A 19,030-nucleotide genomic window follows, 5' to 3' on the forward strand; every position below is an offset into this window, starting at 1 on the left:
TGGCGTCAATGGGTTCAGCGGTTTGCAAGATTAGCTCTGGACCCAGACCCTCTCATAAATGGCTAGCCTCTTGGAGAGCAAATGGTATGTTCATCTGCCTATAAATGCACAAAATCTCTTTGTGTGTGAGTGTGTGTCTGTCCCCCACATATGTCAAGAACCGTCTGACCGATCGACTTTAAACTTGCCACGTGTATTGCCAAAGACCGCAGAGGGAGGGATGTGCCTGGTGAGGCGCTAGTCGGATTGGCGGTTGTCCAGAAATGTCTATAAAAGCCACACATTTCTGTTATCCGTCTTTCTGTGTCCCTTTTATGCCCCTATATGGAGATCCCTGATGTCATCAATATGATTTCATGGTACTGACGTGACATCATAGACTGGCCTCCAAGTGCTATGATAATGGGTGCTGCACCTGGTACAACTGGTACAATGGTCATTGTAACCTGAGAGCCAGGTTAAATCAACATGTGTCATGCAGTGGCGTTCCCAGAAAGTACATTTAGGGCAGGCGAGATTTCCACCCCCCCCCCCCCCCCCTCCGAAGGGGGGGGGGGGGGGGGGGGGTACTCGGGGAAAAATCTCGGGGGAAACAACTTAACAACAATACACTGACTACAAAACGTTAATAAAAACAATATGCAAGTATAATAAATCAATCAATTATTAAGCAGTGGTCTCTTCATGTTGTTACAGTAGTTTAATGGCTCAAGCTGCTCTCAGACTCAGAGCCCCTTTTATGCGAGGTGAGTAGCCTACAGGTGATGGCCCAGACCCCCAGCTGGCTCTCCTGGCACCCCATGAAAATATGAAGGCACACATTTGCATCACTATAGGCGACGTCGCTCTGCGGAATGGATACGGTAGTGATTGGCTGCGACGAGGAGGTCCGACGGCCACTATTCTCTTTGGATTTTTTTCACTGCCTGTTTTTCAGTCTTTTACTTTATTTTCTAGGGGAGGCTAGATTTTAGTTGGGCAGGCGGCCGCCTGCCCTGCCTCTATGGTGGGTACGCCACTGGTGTCATGTCCTAATTGTTGTGTATACAGATACGTACTATTTACAAGCAATAATCATTATCATTCACCAAAGTAATTATTGGTTCATCTATGCTCCCATGAAGCAAGAGTTTGTAATAAACAGTCACAGAGCAGCAAATACAAAAATGACTTTTTATTTTCTGAACTTAAAGGAGGAGGAGATAAGATGAACTTCAGGGACAGATGCAATCGATGCAAGCACTATTTGCTTGAATTGATTGCACCAGCTTACACACCTGAAACAGGTTTCTGTCATTTCATCCCGATTAATATGGAGTAAATAGTAAGGGATGTCAGATCTCCGATTAGCTAGTCGATCATTTTAAAATAAACAATCAATATGCCTCCATTCATACTTTTAACAATGTCCCATTATATGGGTTGAATAAATGAAAAGCTAGACTTTCAAGAGAGCATAATATTTTGTAATGTGTGATAGTGCTTAGTCTATTTGATTTTGGTGATTTATCAGATATTTGACAGATGAACAATTTCTCCCAAGTTCTCACAAACAAGTCTCTAAACAGACTTCAAGAGAAGTCTGTGAACAGAAGCATACAGTACCATCCATACACACCACATATGAGCAAAAAGTCAAAATCTCAACAGAAAAAAAGTTATCCCCAAGCAATGGCTAAAACAGATCACAAAAATATTATTTTAAAACATTTTTAAAAAGGTCCAAAAGAAATAAAACAAAAATTGTGTTAGTGACAATCATTTGAGACAAAGCGATAAAATGATGTACAGAGAGGTCTGGTATACTCCAAACAACTCACTGTCTTATTTGTTTTGGATAGTTTCATTACAGAAATAAATATAAAAGTATTATCAAATTACTACAAATAATGAATTCCCAAAAAAATAAAAATATAAAATAATCAGAACTGGTAAAGCTGGCTTTTCATATTTACCTCTGAATTCAAGACATTCTCACCCTTTCACCTCTAAGGATGTTTACGCTTTGGCAAAATCATCTTGCAGTGAAATGTTGTTCAAAGAAACATTTTCACTGAAGCATAAATTAGCCTTTAAAGTCCTCCAGCTGTTGAGAGATCAACAGTCACAACCTGACCTATATGTCCCCAAGCTACTGTCACTACTGTGACAATAGAGGTAGCCTTGTAGTGGAGGGAATATTGTTTCTTAAAAATTGCATATGTACACATTAGAGTTGGGCGGTAACCCAATTTCTGAAACCGTTAAAAATTCTCCTAATTTGACCTGACATCATACGAGAAACGTCGCCAACCCAGAACTTTGTTGGGCCACATAAACCTAGCTTTTAATTAGTTGCACTTTTGAATAGAATTCATTCTGCTAATCAGACTTTACTAAAAAACACTGAAGTCCTTGATCAACAAGCGACTATCTGCTTCTGCTGAAGAGATATTTGCGATCGTTGAGCCAATTATATCCAGGGGATTTAAACGTAACACACACTGTGGCAGAGTTCTTTAAATGCTGTTGCTGACGACGTCGTCAAGATTCCATATTACCGCAGGATACCCTAACACTGTGAAACCACACAACCCAAGTGTTCATTCTTATTGCGGACTGTGCTTTTAAACCCTTTGTGCTTGGAAATCTGGGACGTACGTAGGGCAACAACAGCAGGTTGGAAAAAAAGAAGGGCGCTCGTTTCCATGGAAAATATCTTACAAACAAAGGTGTGGTAACAGCGTAATGATCTACTTCCTACTTGCTGGGTCTGTGTGAGTTTTGGTCTCAGAAGGTTGAAAAACAGACACGGGACAGTCTTTCAGCAACACAATGCCTGTCACAGTACTGAGGTCACTTTGCATGGATGGGTTTGGTTTACATCTTCAGCCCTTGAGAAAAAAACAGGTCCTTTGTTCAACTTCCAATAGATTTGAACTTCATTTGGTGTGTCGCAAGATATAAAATAAATTGTGAGTATGTGACTGCTTCATCACCTTCACCCACTCTCAGAGGCATTGTAGTTCATTAGCAATAACATGGAGTAACAGACTGATCAAAGCCTTCAAGGCTAGTAAAAGAAAGGTGGAAAAAAAGGAAGAGGTTGGATCTGAAATAAAATTAAAATAATCGGAAACAATAAAATGCCAAATATGAAGACTAATGTTTCCAGATCAGAGACTTAAAAGCCACTGCCTCTCACATTTCTTCATGGCAGATTGAAACGAGAGAGAGAACTAAGGTTTCAAAGTGGCAGGGTCAAGAATGCGTTGGTGGTGGGTTCATCCGCAAAGTCATTGTCTTTCTTACATGTTGGATTCTCGGTCATCGCGGTGAGCCGAGGCGTCCCCCTCTGCCCGTTTTTTCTGAATGAGCGGCGAGTCTTCGAGCGCGGCCGACGCAGGGGTGTCTTCCAGCCTCACCTCACTCAGCTCCGTGCCTTCTGCGCCTTTTTTGGCGCTTTTGTCCACAAAATGCTGCAGAATGCCGGCTCCGAAAGCGTCGCCTTCCACGTTGAGCACCGTGCAGGTACGGTCACTGTGGAGGAACAGACGAGAGGATGACTCCAGATTCATTACTCATGTTGAGTGGCTGGTTTGTGTCTGAGCATCACAACCTTTTAGGGGTGCAACAGTTAATCAAACTAATCCATTTAATATATTACTACAAAGATAATCTAATAAAATAATTGATTAATAATCGATCCCCCCTTTTAAATAGTGAAAATCTACAAGCTGCGCTGTGAGTTTGTAAATAAGCTATTTTCAATATTTTTTAACACCGTTTTGTGACGCAATATAAAATACTTTAAATGCTTTATTTCATACAGAGGTATGGTCTTCCTTCTAGGCCTTGGGCCTGTCGCACCTCCAACGGTGGTTAATTGATTTGTTGATATCATTTATAAATATATTTTATATTAAATAAACGTGCTTATGGATTATTCAATGAATTGAAAAAGTAATAGATAGAATAATTGCTAAGAAAATAAATCGATAGTTGCAACCCTACAACATTTACAGGAGATATTAAATACTCACACGAGCCAGTCGACAGCCAAAATGAGAGAGATATCATGGGTGGGCAGTCCTACCGCCTCCAGGATTATAGCGAGAGTCAACACACCCCCTGCAGGGATCCCCGCCGCTCCCACACTGGAGGCTGTGGCCGTCACTCTGACAGAAGGAGAGGGACACAGTTAGCTACATGGCGCTCGCAACATCAAAACAATGCTAACGAACATGCATGTTCAGTATGGAGTCAAAGTATATGAAATGGATTCAGCCGGTACACAAGTGAATCGTTATATCAGTCTCATATTCACTTGTGATAGTCTGTCCGTATATCCATATTGACCATAGATGTATATTCATGCATATATTCACTGGTGATAGCTTGTATAATCGCTCAGAAACCAGTGCAGATACACCATCCTGTCTTTCATGCTTACTGCTGTTGCTGCTACGACTTCAACAGCAGCTGTTGCTGCTACGACTTCAACAGCAGCTGTTACTGCTACAACAAAAACCTCCACATGGGGATCAATAAAGCTTTGTCTTATCTTAAAGGTGGTTACACACCGGGCGAATATGCGAACATACGCAAAATTCGGACTCGTTCCGAATAATTAAAATACGCTTTTTCGCTTCGCTTTTTCGCTCCATGTACGCTTCCATTGACTTTATAAGGTTTTTTAAAAAAGCGTATTATTCGCATGAAAAAATCGCCCCTGTGTGAGGACCTTAACGCTGTTAATTCTGAAGTCTGAGGCTGTGACTCGGTTTGTGTTTGAGGTGGTGTTTCAATCTCACTGCCCTGTACATGCGTGCACGTGTGTGTGTGTGTGTGTGTGTGTGTGTGTGTGTGTGTGTGTGTGTGTGTGTGTGTGTGTGTGTGTGTGTGTGTGTGTGTGTGTGTACGTACAGTATGGTGAAAATTTGGATGAAGTTGAGAGGGATGTCATTGAGCTGGGCGATGAACACGGCAGCCACACACTGAAAGAGCGCGGCTCCGTCCATGTTGACTGTAGCACCGATGGGCAGGATAAAACGGCTGATGTGTTTGGACACCCCGTTCTTCTCCTCCACACACTTCATCATCAGGGGCAGGGTGGCAGAGCTACAGAGAAAAACAAAGACGTTAAGCAGATGAATAGTCTAAGACAGAGGCTCTGTGTGTGTGTGTGTGTGTGTGTGTGTGTGTGTGTGTGTGTGTGTGTGTGTGTGTGTGTGTGTGTGTGTGTGTGTGTGTGTGTGTGTGTGTGTGTGTGTGTGTGTGTGTGTGTGTGTGTGTATAGTAGGTCTGGGTTATCGAACATCACAGCATTCTGTGTGTGTGTGTCAATAGACTGTGTGGATAACCGTAGTCCCAGACTTCAGAAGGTGTGCTTCTGGTTCAAATCTGCTGCTGAGCTAATCAAACAAAGCTATGGGGAAATGAACTGGAATAGCAAACGGGCATGCCACCTTCTGAAAACCTGCGACTACACAGTTATGCACAGAGCCGACCTTCGGCACTTGACAGCTGTTAGAAATGTATAGCTAGGGTGAGCACTGAGCAGACTGATCCGGATTTGACTGCTGGCTAATCTAAATTGACATATTTTTTTTCCATCCTCAATTTCTGTCATTCTGCCAATAGGCTCTATTCACAGCAGCCACATTATGAAGACATTCACAGGTGTTACCAATGATACTAATGAAGGCTCTGTTCCATTCCCGTCAAACAGAGTCAGGGTACTGATATTGTGCATGTTGGCCCACTGGAAACACTCTGTTACACCAGTGGGTCCAGGGACCCTCATGGGCTTCCAAATGGCCCCTTGCGGGTGTGTTATGGGGGTAGTGGAAACCACTGTGCTACACTAAATGGAACAGAGCCTTCATTAGTATCATTGATAACACCTGTGAAGGATGTTAATATGGCTGCTGTGCAGCCATATTAACATGAACAGTGCACTACTACAATATACGATCCCTGTCGCTGGCAATCCTTACTGTTGTACTGGGGAGGGTGTTGACAACCTTTTTATTTACAATAAGAGAATAATAGCCCAGCCCAGCACTCTGAACCTTCTTATTTAACCAGTTTCATCAGGAGGGCGTAACATGTGTGGGGAAACAACATCCTGCCAGTTCCACTCCTTGCCAAACAGATGCCCCCACCAACCAGTAGGAGTCGCTAGTGCAGTAGCCTAGGCACAATACCTGCTTGGAACCCAGATGTATATTTGGAGGGAGGTAAACAAAAAGGTACAGTACTTCCTAAAAAAACGTTTTTCCATTGGGAGGTACACCAGTGTGTATCCATCTGTAACTGTCTTTAGTCTATTTAGTATTTTTTACTGTTTTTATGTCCTCCTGTCTGTTTGTCTTATTGTTGTTTACCGTTGTTGTTTGTAATAGGCTCTATGCACAGCAGCCATATTATCGCTTCCTTCACAGGTGTTACCAGTGATACTAATGAAGGCTCTGTTCCATTTAGTGTAGCACAGTAGTTCTCAGATTTTTGAATTTCAGATTTCCACGACCCCCATAACTCTGAGAGTGTACAAATGGAACCAAATGGACCGGTAAGGTCCATTTGGTTCCATTTCTACACTCTCAGAGTTACACACCCGTAAAGGGCCATTTGGGAGTGTTTCCAGTGAGCCAACATGCACAATATCAGCACCCTGACTCTGTCTGACCAGAATGGAACAGAGCCTTCATTAGTATCATTGGTAACACCTGTGAATGTCTTACAATATGGCTGCTGTAAATAGAGCCTTTTACATAAACTCATCGACACAGATAATGAGCGTAGCCTCAGAACACCTCGAGCATAAATAAAGGTTTGAATGAAAAGCTCTGCAACACAAAAGAGCCCCCTGGTATATATTATATAAATATGCAATACACGGGTATCGAATCCCAGGTATAGAAAATATTCCAATGTTACGCAGCCATAGTAGAGATAAAGCACAAACACGTGTGGTTTGTCTGGAGACAACAACAACAGTGTAGATGAGAGGAAAGTTACCTAGAGCAGGTACCAAAGGCGGTTGCCAGAGCAGTGAATATCCCCCACAAGAAGGAATAGGGGTTCTTCCTGGTGATGATGAAGTAAATCGCCGGCAGCACCAAGATGCCATGAATGGCATGGCCAATGATACAGCAGGCTATGTATTTTCCCAGACTGGAAAACAGCGTGGCAACGTCCTCCATCTCAACAATTTTACCCGCTACAAGGAACATAATACCCAGAGGGGCATACCTGGGAAGAGACAGAGAGAACAGGACATAGGAAGAAAGAGAATTAAGGGGAGTGCAATGTATAATTATTATGCGTCAATGGTAAGGCGTATTCATTATTATCCTATTGAAAAGGACCATACCAGTGTCACTGTATGTCACTGTCAACATTGGAAATAGTTTACAAAAACCTTGAGGCTTTTTCTCAAAATTGCTTTTTTCTTTTTTTAAATGTATTACGTTGGTTCATGTTTTGTCCACACATTACAGAATGTAACTGAACATTTTTGGCAACGTTACCTTAAAGTCATTGTATAATTAAAAGCCAGTTAAATCTGTCTCAACGGTTGTATTTAGAGTAATACAGTAACTAGCAACTTTAAAGTCTTGTACAGTGTTTTTCCACAGTGTTTTAATTGAAATCTGCAACAAACTCTGCCAATAGTGGCTTTAAGACTTAAAGGAACAGCATTACAATGTCAGTGTAAAACCCACAAACAGCACTGAAATAAACAACAGTAGTCTTCACTCAGTAACTTAAATCCTTTTCAGCAAGTGCTAAAAATTAATAACGTCATAATAAACTGTGCAGATTAGAGTACTTGACTAGAGTTTTTTGTATAAGGACTCAATATTTGTCCGATTAAACAGCCCATATATGTTCTACAATTATTCTTCGCAAATGTGACTGTATATACCATATACAGTACGTCCAGTAGAAGATGGAACGGTGCGGGGCTTACCACATGATCCAAGACACCAGTATCATGGTGGCTTCATTGAATGAGTTGAAGAACTTGATGAGGATCTCTCCTTCCTCTCCAAGTTTCCTCAAAGCCACACCAAACACAATGGCAAACACCACCAGACCCAGAATGTTCATGCCGTCTTGGTCATATCCATAGGGCACCTGGACACATAAACATATTCAGTTACAGACAATCAGACAAAAGCATGCCAATATAACAATATATTGGCTCTGTCATAATCTGTCATTATGTTGTGTAATATACTGAACAATATCTTCCTATATAATTTTAGGAAAGTCAGTCAGACAGACAGACAGACAGACAGACTCTGTCTGTCTTGCTTGGTTCTCCTCAGTGGCTGGAGCAATTGATCTGAATTTGCACACAGGCATTGACCATTATGTAAACACCGGAGATTCAGAGTTTGGTCTATGAGATCTATCGTCGCCATGGTTATAGCCCGCAAGCTATGGGTATTTAGGTTTTTTCCTTATCTTTTATTTTTTGTTTTAGTTAAAATGAATGTTAATTAAAAGCTCTGTTAATTATCTTTAACATATTCTGATAGCAATAGAGTGTTTGTTCAGTATCAGGAGTCTCCCTGCTCCAATGCATTTTCAGGTCGGGATACCAATTTTATTCAATCAGGAGAGAGAACTTATACAGGACACAAGATAAACGGGTGAAATTGGAAGTGATAACACGAGCAGACAAAATTGGAACTGGAACACTATAAAACTGAAGCTGAAAAGTGGGTACTCTCTCCTGATTGGCTGAAATTGGCCACCACCAAAAAAAATCAGTTGCACTACTTTTCTTCCCAATTTTAGTCATTGCCAATTCCCCCACGTGTACTACGATCCCTGTCACTACCAAGTACCACTGTTGGTCTGGGAGTTTGGAGACAACCACATGCCTCCGCCGATCCACATGGCGTCACCAGCCACATCTTTTCAACAGAACAGCGTTAACACATGTGGAGGTTCACGGCATCTTCAATTGTTCCCAGTTCCCTTAATGCAATGCAGCGTAAAAGACACAATGTCCTGTCAGCCTCCTCCTCAAACACTACCAATTGTGTTTGTTCCAATGCGGGACCAAACCCGGCAATGGAGCAAACACAATGAGCTCACAGGTCGTGAACCAGGGCCTTTACGGTGGTGGGATATTGTGATACCGAAATGTCATGGCCTTTTGTATGTCTGTTAAATAGCTTGCAGTATTCATTCTCGTTTACCTTCTCAACGGTGACGTTGAGCTGTCCATTTGTGCCATTCCTGGTAATCAGCTTGTAACTCGTGGCATACTACCAAACAAAACAAAGGATTGAAAGTTTAGCGTAGTCAAATCTACTTAAAATTATTTGTCAAATGTCAGATATACAATATGAAATTGTCACGTCACCAGAGACAACTTACCGACTGGAAGGCAGCAGAAACCAGGTTGGAGGGAAAGATGTTTCTGCAGGGAAAAAAATAAGAGGTATATTCAGTTTCTGAACCCTTCATGTGCTGGACTTTGGGCATCAGCGGTGGTTCACGAGATCTGAATCACAAGGTTTATCATGTGGAAATAACTGAGAGAATTTTACTATTAATCCTCTCTTGGTTTGACCTCGATATAGTACTGACTTGGATTAACATCCCTAAAGACCTGGCCTCCTACCCATAGAGACCCCAATTACTAGACAGACTGCTGCTGAGGTGTTTACTTAAGAATTACACACATACAAACAGTCAAGTACAGTTCCTGGCTCACATCAAAAGCCTCAAGAACTCAATGAACTCGACGTACCCCCATCCTCACCAGTACAATAGGTTTCTAGTAATGATGGATTAAATGGATTTTAAGTGCCCGTGTGCCCGAAAGTTTCCAAATTGGGCCACAGTCCAGCCATGTGTTTCTCTTATGGACTACCTAAATTCTGTTCAGTACCTGGCTACCTGCCCAGATATTTGGATGTTCGTGCATACTCTTGTCTAGAATCCAAAGGATTTCCATAAGCCACTCCATTCATTCATAGTATACATTTGCTAGCCTAAATAAATTACTTCCTTTGACCTGAATACATGTCAGACATCTCCATTATAGATGGGGATTAAACATCACATGATTATGGGATAAAAAGGAACCGCAGGTAAACAGCACATACCCATTCTGTTTGTTCTGCATAGGACATGACAAAACCTAAAAAAAGACAGGCTTCGAGATTTGTGATAAAATAACTATTTTCAAATGTCTTCATAAATATCACCCCTTTAACTGGCACAAATAGTCATGTACAGTGTATGCTTTAAGAGGTTTACAAAAATGGTAAATTATAAAAAATAATACTTTTACTCACTTTGAGACCTATAGGGCTGCTTAAAGGGTCTACACCATGAATTTTAACTTTTTCTTCATTTTTGTGTGTTTTTGGTCTCCCCCACCTCTCTTCTGTTCCAACAAATACCCGACTTCGAGCATGCAGGCTTTCATAGGCTATCTGTGGTTTTTATGTAAATTGGTCTGAAAACAGTCGGTCAGATTTGTTCCCCCTGCCTACGTCATGTCTGGGAACAATTCCTCCCGTTTTTCAGTTCTAACCAAAAAAGAAAAAAGTTTTTTTTTTTTTACATAAAAAAATATATATATATATATATTTTTATTTTTTACTTTTTCCACACAGAACCAGGACATAACATGCATACAAACTGGCTCAATAGCGCCCCGTGCCAAACAGGACAATGTGGTATTGCAGGTGAAAGTGCTTTATAAGCCAGAGAGAAGTTAGTTGGAATGAGTATATCTGAGGCTTGATTTAGGCTCAAACCTTTTGAAAAACGTTTGAGGGACATAAACAATATGATATTAAATATTATTATTATTTTTTAAATTCATGGTGTAGCTCCTTTAAACATTCTGGTGCTCTCATCATGCATGAGTTTAGAATTGTCTGACCTTTAAATAGCACTTTTACATCTATATGAGACATGTTGTTAATAAGTATGCTAATAGCTTAGCAGCCACATTCTTTGTATAAGTTCCAAAATATAAGAGACTAGCATCTTTTTGCAAGATGGTCAAGAACACTTTTGTATTCAATCTGAACAAGGCAAGATGTTTATTGTCATTGCATTCAGAATACAATCAAAATGTGATTGGTGGCAACCCACTCCAAATAGCAGCATAATAAACAGTAGCCTAATGTTCATCATAAGTCATAAAAAGTCAGATGTTAAATGATAAGATCATTCACAAATACATAAAATAAAACCTAAAAAAGGAAGAAAAACCGCACTGCATACATGTAAACACTTAGCAAATGTAAATATTTAGCAAGTCATATTTGTATTGCCCCCAGGAAATCTGTTTGCATGTTGCGTACACTTTCCATATCACAACTGGAATATTTATTTTTGTAAATGCTGTGCAAGTGCACAGTGTCTAAGTATGTCAATGTGTGTCTCCACCCATTCCACGTCCCTGTTATGCTGAGTCACGACTACCTGGCATATCTGATGTCACACCTAAATAAAAACATCCATGGCGTTTTCCAGGAACATTCAGTGGCAGTATGCTATAGCTATACCACTGAAAAACACAAATAAACACATCCACAGTGTTTAACAGGAACATTCAGCGACTGTACACTACTCACTGAAAAACAAACTATACAAATAGATTCACTCTACCTCTTCTGGAAGCATTGCCTATGCCAAGCGTTCCCTCATTAACGCTGAGCTACCTTTAATACACTCAGAACATTGTGCTTATGTGGAAACCCTCGACATTTTTTTTAATTTGAGTTAAAGTTTGACTAATACATTAATGGGAATAATGGCCATTTGGTCTATTAAATGGAATGGTTGAGGAATGCATTGACAACACCCTGCACACATACTGTCACAATCCTTCACAATGTGACAAGGTATGAGATGGGTATCATGGGAGTGTTGTTTATAATGGGTCTCTGAAGGTTTGAGTGTTTAATTTCTTTGACGACATCCAGTCATGGTGTTACACCTCCCCAGCAGCACGTGCACACTGTACACTACACTACAGTATAGGCGCCAACCCTGTACCGAGCACCCACCTGACTGTCATCATAGGAGAAGTGCCAATTTTCATGCCTGCATATTTTTTCTCATCCCTTTCTCTCTTGCTGAACTGAACTCATTCAATACTACGGCAAGACCAGGTTGTTTTGTTGACAGCGAGGGTCCCACATTTTCCCCTACTCCTGATAACACTGGTTTTAGGACATGCATAGCACTATCTATCCCATGCACACATCACACCTACAAGTGTGAACTTGCTAAGTAAGCTCTGTTGATAAGCTTTTTAATGTGTTAATGCAATAGGTTAAATGATTATATATTAACCCATTAAGACCTGAGGCCGATTCTAAAAATGTTTTCTAAAACCAAAAGTTTTTTTGAAAAAAAAATATAAAAAATATTTTTTTCACAAAAAATAGCACAGAGTGCCGCGCTATGAGCTTGTAGATCTGCTATTTTTGAATAGCCAAAGAAATCTAAAATTACACAGACGCGTCCCCGGTCTTAATGGGTTAATCACGCTTTTGTTTGACTGGGCCCAGGGCGGAGCTTCTCTGGTTTCTAACCTCGCTACTGCACTCTGTTAATGAATAGGCTATTTCATTTCATTCTTTCTATGTGTGTTGGGGGGGGGGGCAGCTGCCCTTACACTGGTCTAACTGGATCAACCTGCAGTCGAGTGCGTTGACATATCACATTCACGCAATGTCATTGTCACAAAGTTTGTATGACCAAAACAAATAAAGAAATACGATCAGATCTTATATAGAAATAAGATCAGAAGAAAAACAGATCTTACACGAACACAATCAGATAATGTAATGGCCTCATTATTCAACTTCAGTCTCTATTCACACTGTGCCTGTGATTATGTCCCTTACATAACATTGATATAATGGAAGGAGAAAGATGGCTTGGGCATGAATGATGCAACAAACCCTATACTTACATGGCAAAAAGTGTTCTGTTAAAAAATACATATTTGCACAAATGTCAAACGTGTATAGAAAGTTTTAACAAAAAATTCCACTCCATTCATCCATGGCAGGTGTTTTTCTCTCACATTTCTAAAGCCTTTTCAACTGCAATGAAAAAAAGAAATCTTTGCCTGCGGGTGTCACTGGTGAGAGATTTTGCCTGTCAATCATCGCCTCTGCTCCGCCCCCCCAAAGGAAAGGATAGGGGAGGGGAGGGGCGAGGAGGAGAGGGGGCGGGATTAATCGGCTGTGACCTCACTGCCGAAGGGCCAAGCTCAGATTACTTTTCAGCCTAATTATTCAGAAAACCCCAGACCACAGAAAATCCACTGAATGTTCAAAGTTTCGATTTTTTGGGTGTAATTGAGGTCATAAAACCCCCCAAAAAATATAGAAAATAAAAAAAGGGAAAATGAATGTCATAGAACCTTTAACTACTAAAATGACACAGATGCTTTCCCGGATTTAATGGGTTAAAGCATCTGTCAAATGACACATTGGGTACATCCGCATTGTGTTAACTCACACACATTGACATTTGCTGTCAATGTGACTTTTATCTAGGAAGTATTGCTTGTTCAACAATCCCCAAGATTGCTGTGTATGTGACAGCATGGTTCCCTGTGGAAGAACAAACAGAAGGCAGGCGATGGGAGATATGAAAACTAAACAAGGACCTGTGGGGCGGGGCTCCAAAGTTCTACATCCTTCTTTATAAAGTGACACAAACACATGCCACGTGTTGAGGAGACCATTCATTCTCACAAAGATTAAAAGTGCCACAGATAAAGGTACGCTGGAACGTGTAAGAGGTTAGGTTATGTTTTTGTGTGTGTGTATAGTTAAGTCATTACGCTGTGCGCTGCTGTGCATCATGGGTATGTGGTTAAAAGGAAAAATGGAGAGTGTGTTTACGCTTAGTGAGAAGGCCCTTAGTTTCCACTGTGATACACACAGCTCCACGGTCAAAACCCCTCCGGTCTTTGTTGCCAAAACGTTTTAAACACTGATTGAGAGGGCTAACGCTCACAAGACACACGAGGCTCAACACCACCCAATTAGACGGGGACAGTATCTGTGTGTGTGTGTGTGTGTGTGTGTGTGTGTGTGTGTGTGTGTGTGTGTGTGTGTGACTCTTGATACGCAGGTGGCAGTGGGTCTGCAGTGCACTCTGCACAGTCTCAAAATTACTAATAATTCGGTTTTAGAATAGCATGCTTCACCACGTGCATCCAGCTCAAAGCACTGAGGTCATGAGAGCCAAAAGACACTAAAACATCAGAGCACGGCTAGCTACGGTCCTCCAAACAATACAGACCCAAGTCTAGTCTTTTAAAAGAAACTCTGGACGGTATCATTACACATTAACCTGTCTTGCTGGGGGGTTTGAGGACAGTACCTTTCTCGCCATTTCTTAACTAGGTTTCTAGACTATTCCTTCAAAGTGTCTGTCAGAACAGATAATCTTTATCAACCAAAACTCACAACCATGCCTTGCCTAATGGGAGGTGTCGATTTGGGGTCAAATACTTCTTGTTTGAAATGCATCTTACCTGCAAAAGAGTAAACAATAGCAAGTATTAAACATTAAGGGTGAATCATTATGTCATGTTAATCTGTCTAGTTTTTTGCCCCATTAACCTTGCAGCATGACTGCTCTACATCTGGCAGTTTAAACTACTAGATAGTCAGACACCTAATTTTTCAAGTGTCAATCAGTCCATTCGATTTAGAGATATCTTGTGTGCTTGAGTTTTGGCCTAATTTAGAGAAAGGCTGATGGATCACCTAAATCAGTATGGTTCATCCTCTGGGGAGCATGTAGGACCTACATGCTAGGTAGTACACAGCCAATTCCATGGCAATCCATCAAGTAGTTTGTGTGTTTCTTAGTTTAAGATATCTTGCCTGGGAATAAAATGGGTGCAAAATGAGATTTAGTCTCCAGGAAAGGCCATTGAGTGAGTCACCAAAATCAATAGGGGTCATCAACTGGCGATCATGAAGGTGCATAATAAATTCCATGGCATTGGCAATCCAGTCAGTAGTTTTTGAGATACAGAATGTTGCCAGGGACTAAATGGTGGACGGATGGAAAGGCAGAAGGACGTATCCTACTATAATTCTAGTAACCTCTGTGCGTTTGTAGTGGTGGTGTAGTGGTGGTGAAGCTACCCGGTTCTCCCCACTGGCTGGACCAATTGCTCTGATTTTGCACACAGCCATTGACCATTACCATCTGAACACAACTGTGAAGCCCGTTTTTCAATTTCATCAAATCTCAGCTTCTTATTAGCGTTTTTGTGTCAAACACTGTCGCCATGGTTACGGGGCTGCCCAGCTATGGGACGAACTGCCTCCCGGGTTGCCAGATCATGTGCGCATATCCCCCCACGGCTGTGCTGCGCCGACCGGGTATGGTCTAGTTACTTTGACTAATACAAGGCCTACACAAGCTATGTATTGAGGAATGCTCATTGTATATGGACAAAAGGCAGGTGTAGTGGAATAGGGTGAAAACACACTATAGAACTACAACAGAGGTGAATCTCAGTTAGGGGTAAATAGTTGTGTTAGTTTATGGTCTGTGTTGTCAATTATGACCCATACCCAGTTCCATACAAAGTTACGAGTAGAGTTACTAAACCACTAATGTGCCTCCACCAATGAGCTAGGAAAAAAAAGAGGGGGGAAAAACAGACCATGTGGCAGACATTCTCAGTAAATAACCTGTGCATGGCTTATGTTATGGAGTAAATGAGACCCTCAGCACATTATAAACAAAACAATGGCTACAGTGTGGAGGCTGCTAAATCTACACTAGGCTGCTTTCTAATCTACCTGAAGGGAACACAGGTCAGGCTCTTTATGTTCAGATCTGGCAGCAGAACAGGCTTTTCTTTCCCCAGAAATCATCTGACAGAAGAGTAGGCTATAGGCTCATTACACGTATTAAACTAATCAAATGGCTAGCCAAGGATATCTAGGGCAATCTGTGGCTCATTGGGCAAATGTTCGAGAACAAAACAACACACAGTAATGTATTATATCCATGGTGTGTTTGCACCTGTAAGTAAGACAATGTGAAGTTGAGTACTATATTAACAGAAAACTAGAGCTACTTGAACACGATGGAGTAGAGGTGCTGCTAGGTCTTCGCTCATTGCATGGGGGAAATACTGTATGCTCTTAATCAGAAATGTAAAATTAAAGTCCCCTTCAAAATGACCCAAGTAGTATTGTAGTTTGTGGAAAAACATTTTTTTACAACATGGCAATGTGTATTTAAAATTACCAACTCGTTAACTTGTGACCCACATTAGGTCTTCATCAGGGTTAGGCAGTATTGAGACCATTATTCCACCCATGAGCCCTTCACAACATGGAAGAAAACTAGTGCTACTCTGTCTGAACATCTGCGCTGTGGAATGTTTCCATTCAGTTACTGCTTTATTTGGGCAACATGGTGCCTGGCTGAGCTGTTGCACAAGAAACTCACACAAAGAGCTGCTTTAATCCGTAGCTCTATTTGTGAGATTCATGTAGGCTTTGAAATGCTACCTCCAGGGAATTTCAGTGGCCATGTTATCTAAGTGTAACATGCTGTCTAGATCAAAACAAAAGACAACTGGAAACTGCACAACACCCATCAATAGTGGTTGAGAAATGCGTAGCCTGTCTCCCAGTGTAGACAGGAAGGTTAATAGATGTTTCCCGACATCAGACATTTGAAATGGCAATAAAACCATTGTTTGGGCCATTTAAAAAACAGTTTGATGCAAACATGTTTGTTGTTATTACAACACCCGAAGACTATTACAACTGAATAAGCTTGCACAGATGTAATGCAGGCATATCGTGTCTCAGCCATTCTCTACACAGCATATGTCATCAGCTAGAAAAATCATACCAAACTACAATGTTTGCTCAAGCTGATTTAAGCAAAAAATATGGACTGAATGTGCCTCCTTGACATCTGCTTTTGACATAACAGTGGGCTGTCCCAGCCAGAGAGAGGCACTGAGAGGTCTCTACTCTACGTAGCCCAGTTGTTGTTATGACACAGCAGCTCACACACTGAACTCCTTCGTACACGTGTATGATCTTGAAACTACCATATGGGTCTCTAACAGAACAGAGATATGAACATAAAACTGAATTATTTATAGATTGACTCTGGCAGGTCTGCTAGAATATGGTGTGTGACGTCACAATGCCAATGGAGCCTGTCTGTCGTCCGGAAGGAATTAAAACCTTGACGTAACACATGGCTCAGCTGATGCAACCAAGATCTGTCCTTACAGCAAGCACACACACACACACACACACACACACACACACACACACACACACACACACACAGTAGCCATGTAAAAGAGTGATAACGTTTGATATTGTGGCTTTTTTTCCTTTATTTTTTATGTAAAGCACTTTGGGCTGCATTTGATGTCACGAAAGGCGCTACAGACCTACAAATAAAGTTTATTATTATAACTACTTTGTCAACTTGATGAACCTTATATGGAATGTTGACACCGACTAAAACAGACATGAAATAGGGTCCTACTGTTAAAACATCTAAAAGTCTCAACTATCTAGTGGCGGGTCTTTTGTTTATTTTGTTCAATCAAGCATCTATTCAGGCAAAACGCACAGAAATACAGGTGTTATACCATTATCACGCTAGTTTCACTTGAACCCTTTGACATTCATGTTGTGTTGAGGTGGGGGGGGTGGGTTCGCCACGTGTTAAAACTCTGTATTAATCATTGTCTCAGAGGATGGAGGATGGGTGGGGGGCAGGTAGGTGTCTTTGTTCCATGTCATCCAGCTGGTCACATGTGTATTTCCCTCACTTAATGACACAATAATCATAATAATGATGATAATTTTACCTGATCAGGTCTAGGAAAGAGTCCACCACCTCCTTGGCCTGGGGGATCTCATCGTCCAGCCCGGCCACCTTGGGCTTGGCCCCCGTGACCGCCCCGGGGGTGATGACCAGGGCCATCACCACGCCGATGGCCGAGGCGATCAGCGTGGTGACCAGGAAGAACAGCATGGCATAGCCGCCCAGCTTGCCCAGGGCTTTGGGGTCGATGCTGGCGGCGCCGGACACCAGGCTGCACACCACCAGCGGGATGATGATCATCTTCAGCAGGCGGATGAGCAGCTCCCCGGGGAAGCCCACGTAGATCACCTGCGTCCGGCTCAGCTCCATGTTGCGCACGCCGAGGCCGATGAACACCCCGATGATCACCCCCAGCACGGTGAGGATGACCAGCAGGTTGGCCATCACGATCCGCCGGACCCGCTGGGACAGCGGCTCGCCTTTGCTGCCCTTGTGGTCCTTGTTGAGCCCGTTGGCCACCGCCGGCTCCTCGAGGAGCGCGTCGCCGTTGGACGCCTTCCCCTCCTCCATGTCGATCTTCTCGGCCATGATCGCGCGCCCCTGGTTGTCCAAAGAAACGGGAAACAGAAACTCGGCGTCGAGGAAACTTAAGTTGTAATGTGAATGTGAAAAACCTCGTCTCGTAATCGCGGAACAAGCGTGCGTGTACTACTACTGCCGCACCCTCCAAGCTTCACCCATGCACTAATCTGTCTCTCTACGACACAGCCGCTCTACTGAAGGCAACCCCCTGTGGTGACGTAAAGGAAAGGGGAGGGACTCGCCATGTGTGTGTGACTACCTAGTAGTACACAGTCCTTTCATGCAGATTGTGATCATCATTGATTCATCATCATTGAATCAATCATCATCATTCATCACTGATTGATTGATTCATTGATTGATTTATGTTGATTGATCATTATTATGATGACACACGGATGTGAGTATAGCAGGGGTCTTCAACGTTTTCAGGCCAAGGACCCCCTAGCTGAGAGAGAGATGAAGCAGGGACCCCCTACTCTATATTGTATAAAATTGTGTTTCAGATTAAAGTTTTTTTTTTACTTAGTCTGCTATTTTTTTCCCTCTACACCTATAGCCTCTTTGCCAAAAAAAGCCGATCTACAAGATCAGCTATTTTCGTCTAATGTTCCCC

At 42.0% G+C, this 19,030-nt stretch overlaps 1 protein-coding gene across 1 annotated transcript; it reads right to left on the bottom strand.

Annotated features, from left to right (window-relative positions):
* Positions 1-1,159: 1,159 nt before the first annotated feature.
* On the bottom strand, positions 1,160-18,566 carry slc1a5 (solute carrier family 1 member 5). The gene is made up of 8 exons (XM_084063843.1): positions 17,876-18,566; positions 9,382-9,424; positions 9,201-9,269; positions 7,958-8,124; positions 7,003-7,236; positions 4,906-5,100; positions 4,023-4,157; positions 1,160-3,519 (listed from the first exon to the last, which is right to left on the bottom strand). Exons 1-8 carry the CDS (start codon positions 18,418-18,420, stop codon positions 3,288-3,290), a joined length of 1,620 nt encoding a protein of 539 aa, XP_083919969.1. The 5' UTR covers positions 18,421-18,566; the 3' UTR covers positions 1,160-3,287.
* Positions 18,567-19,030: the final 464 nt, after the last annotated feature.

Source organism: Gymnoscopelus microlampas (genome assembly GCF_963454915.1).
Source record: "Gymnoscopelus microlampas genome assembly, chromosome: 8".
In the NCBI taxonomy this organism is placed as follows: domain Eukaryota; kingdom Metazoa; phylum Chordata; class Actinopteri; order Myctophiformes; family Myctophidae; genus Gymnoscopelus; species Gymnoscopelus microlampas.

What these genes read in the sequence shown, in the direction of transcription:
- slc1a5 (XM_084063843.1), bottom strand. Translation starts at nt 18,420, where the DNA reads ATGGCCGAGAAGATCGACATGGAGGAGGGGAAGGCGTCCAACGGCGAC. An exon ending in TTTCTGCTGCCTTCCAGTCG is followed by an intron (nt 9,270 to 9,381) that starts GTAAGTTGTCTC and finishes TTTGTTTGGTAG; the next exon opens with TATGCCACGAGTTACAAGCT. An exon ending in TCAACGTCACCGTTGAGAAG is followed by an intron (nt 8,125 to 9,200) that starts GTAAACGAGAAT and finishes TTATGTGTCCAG; the next exon opens with GTGCCCTATGGATATGACCA.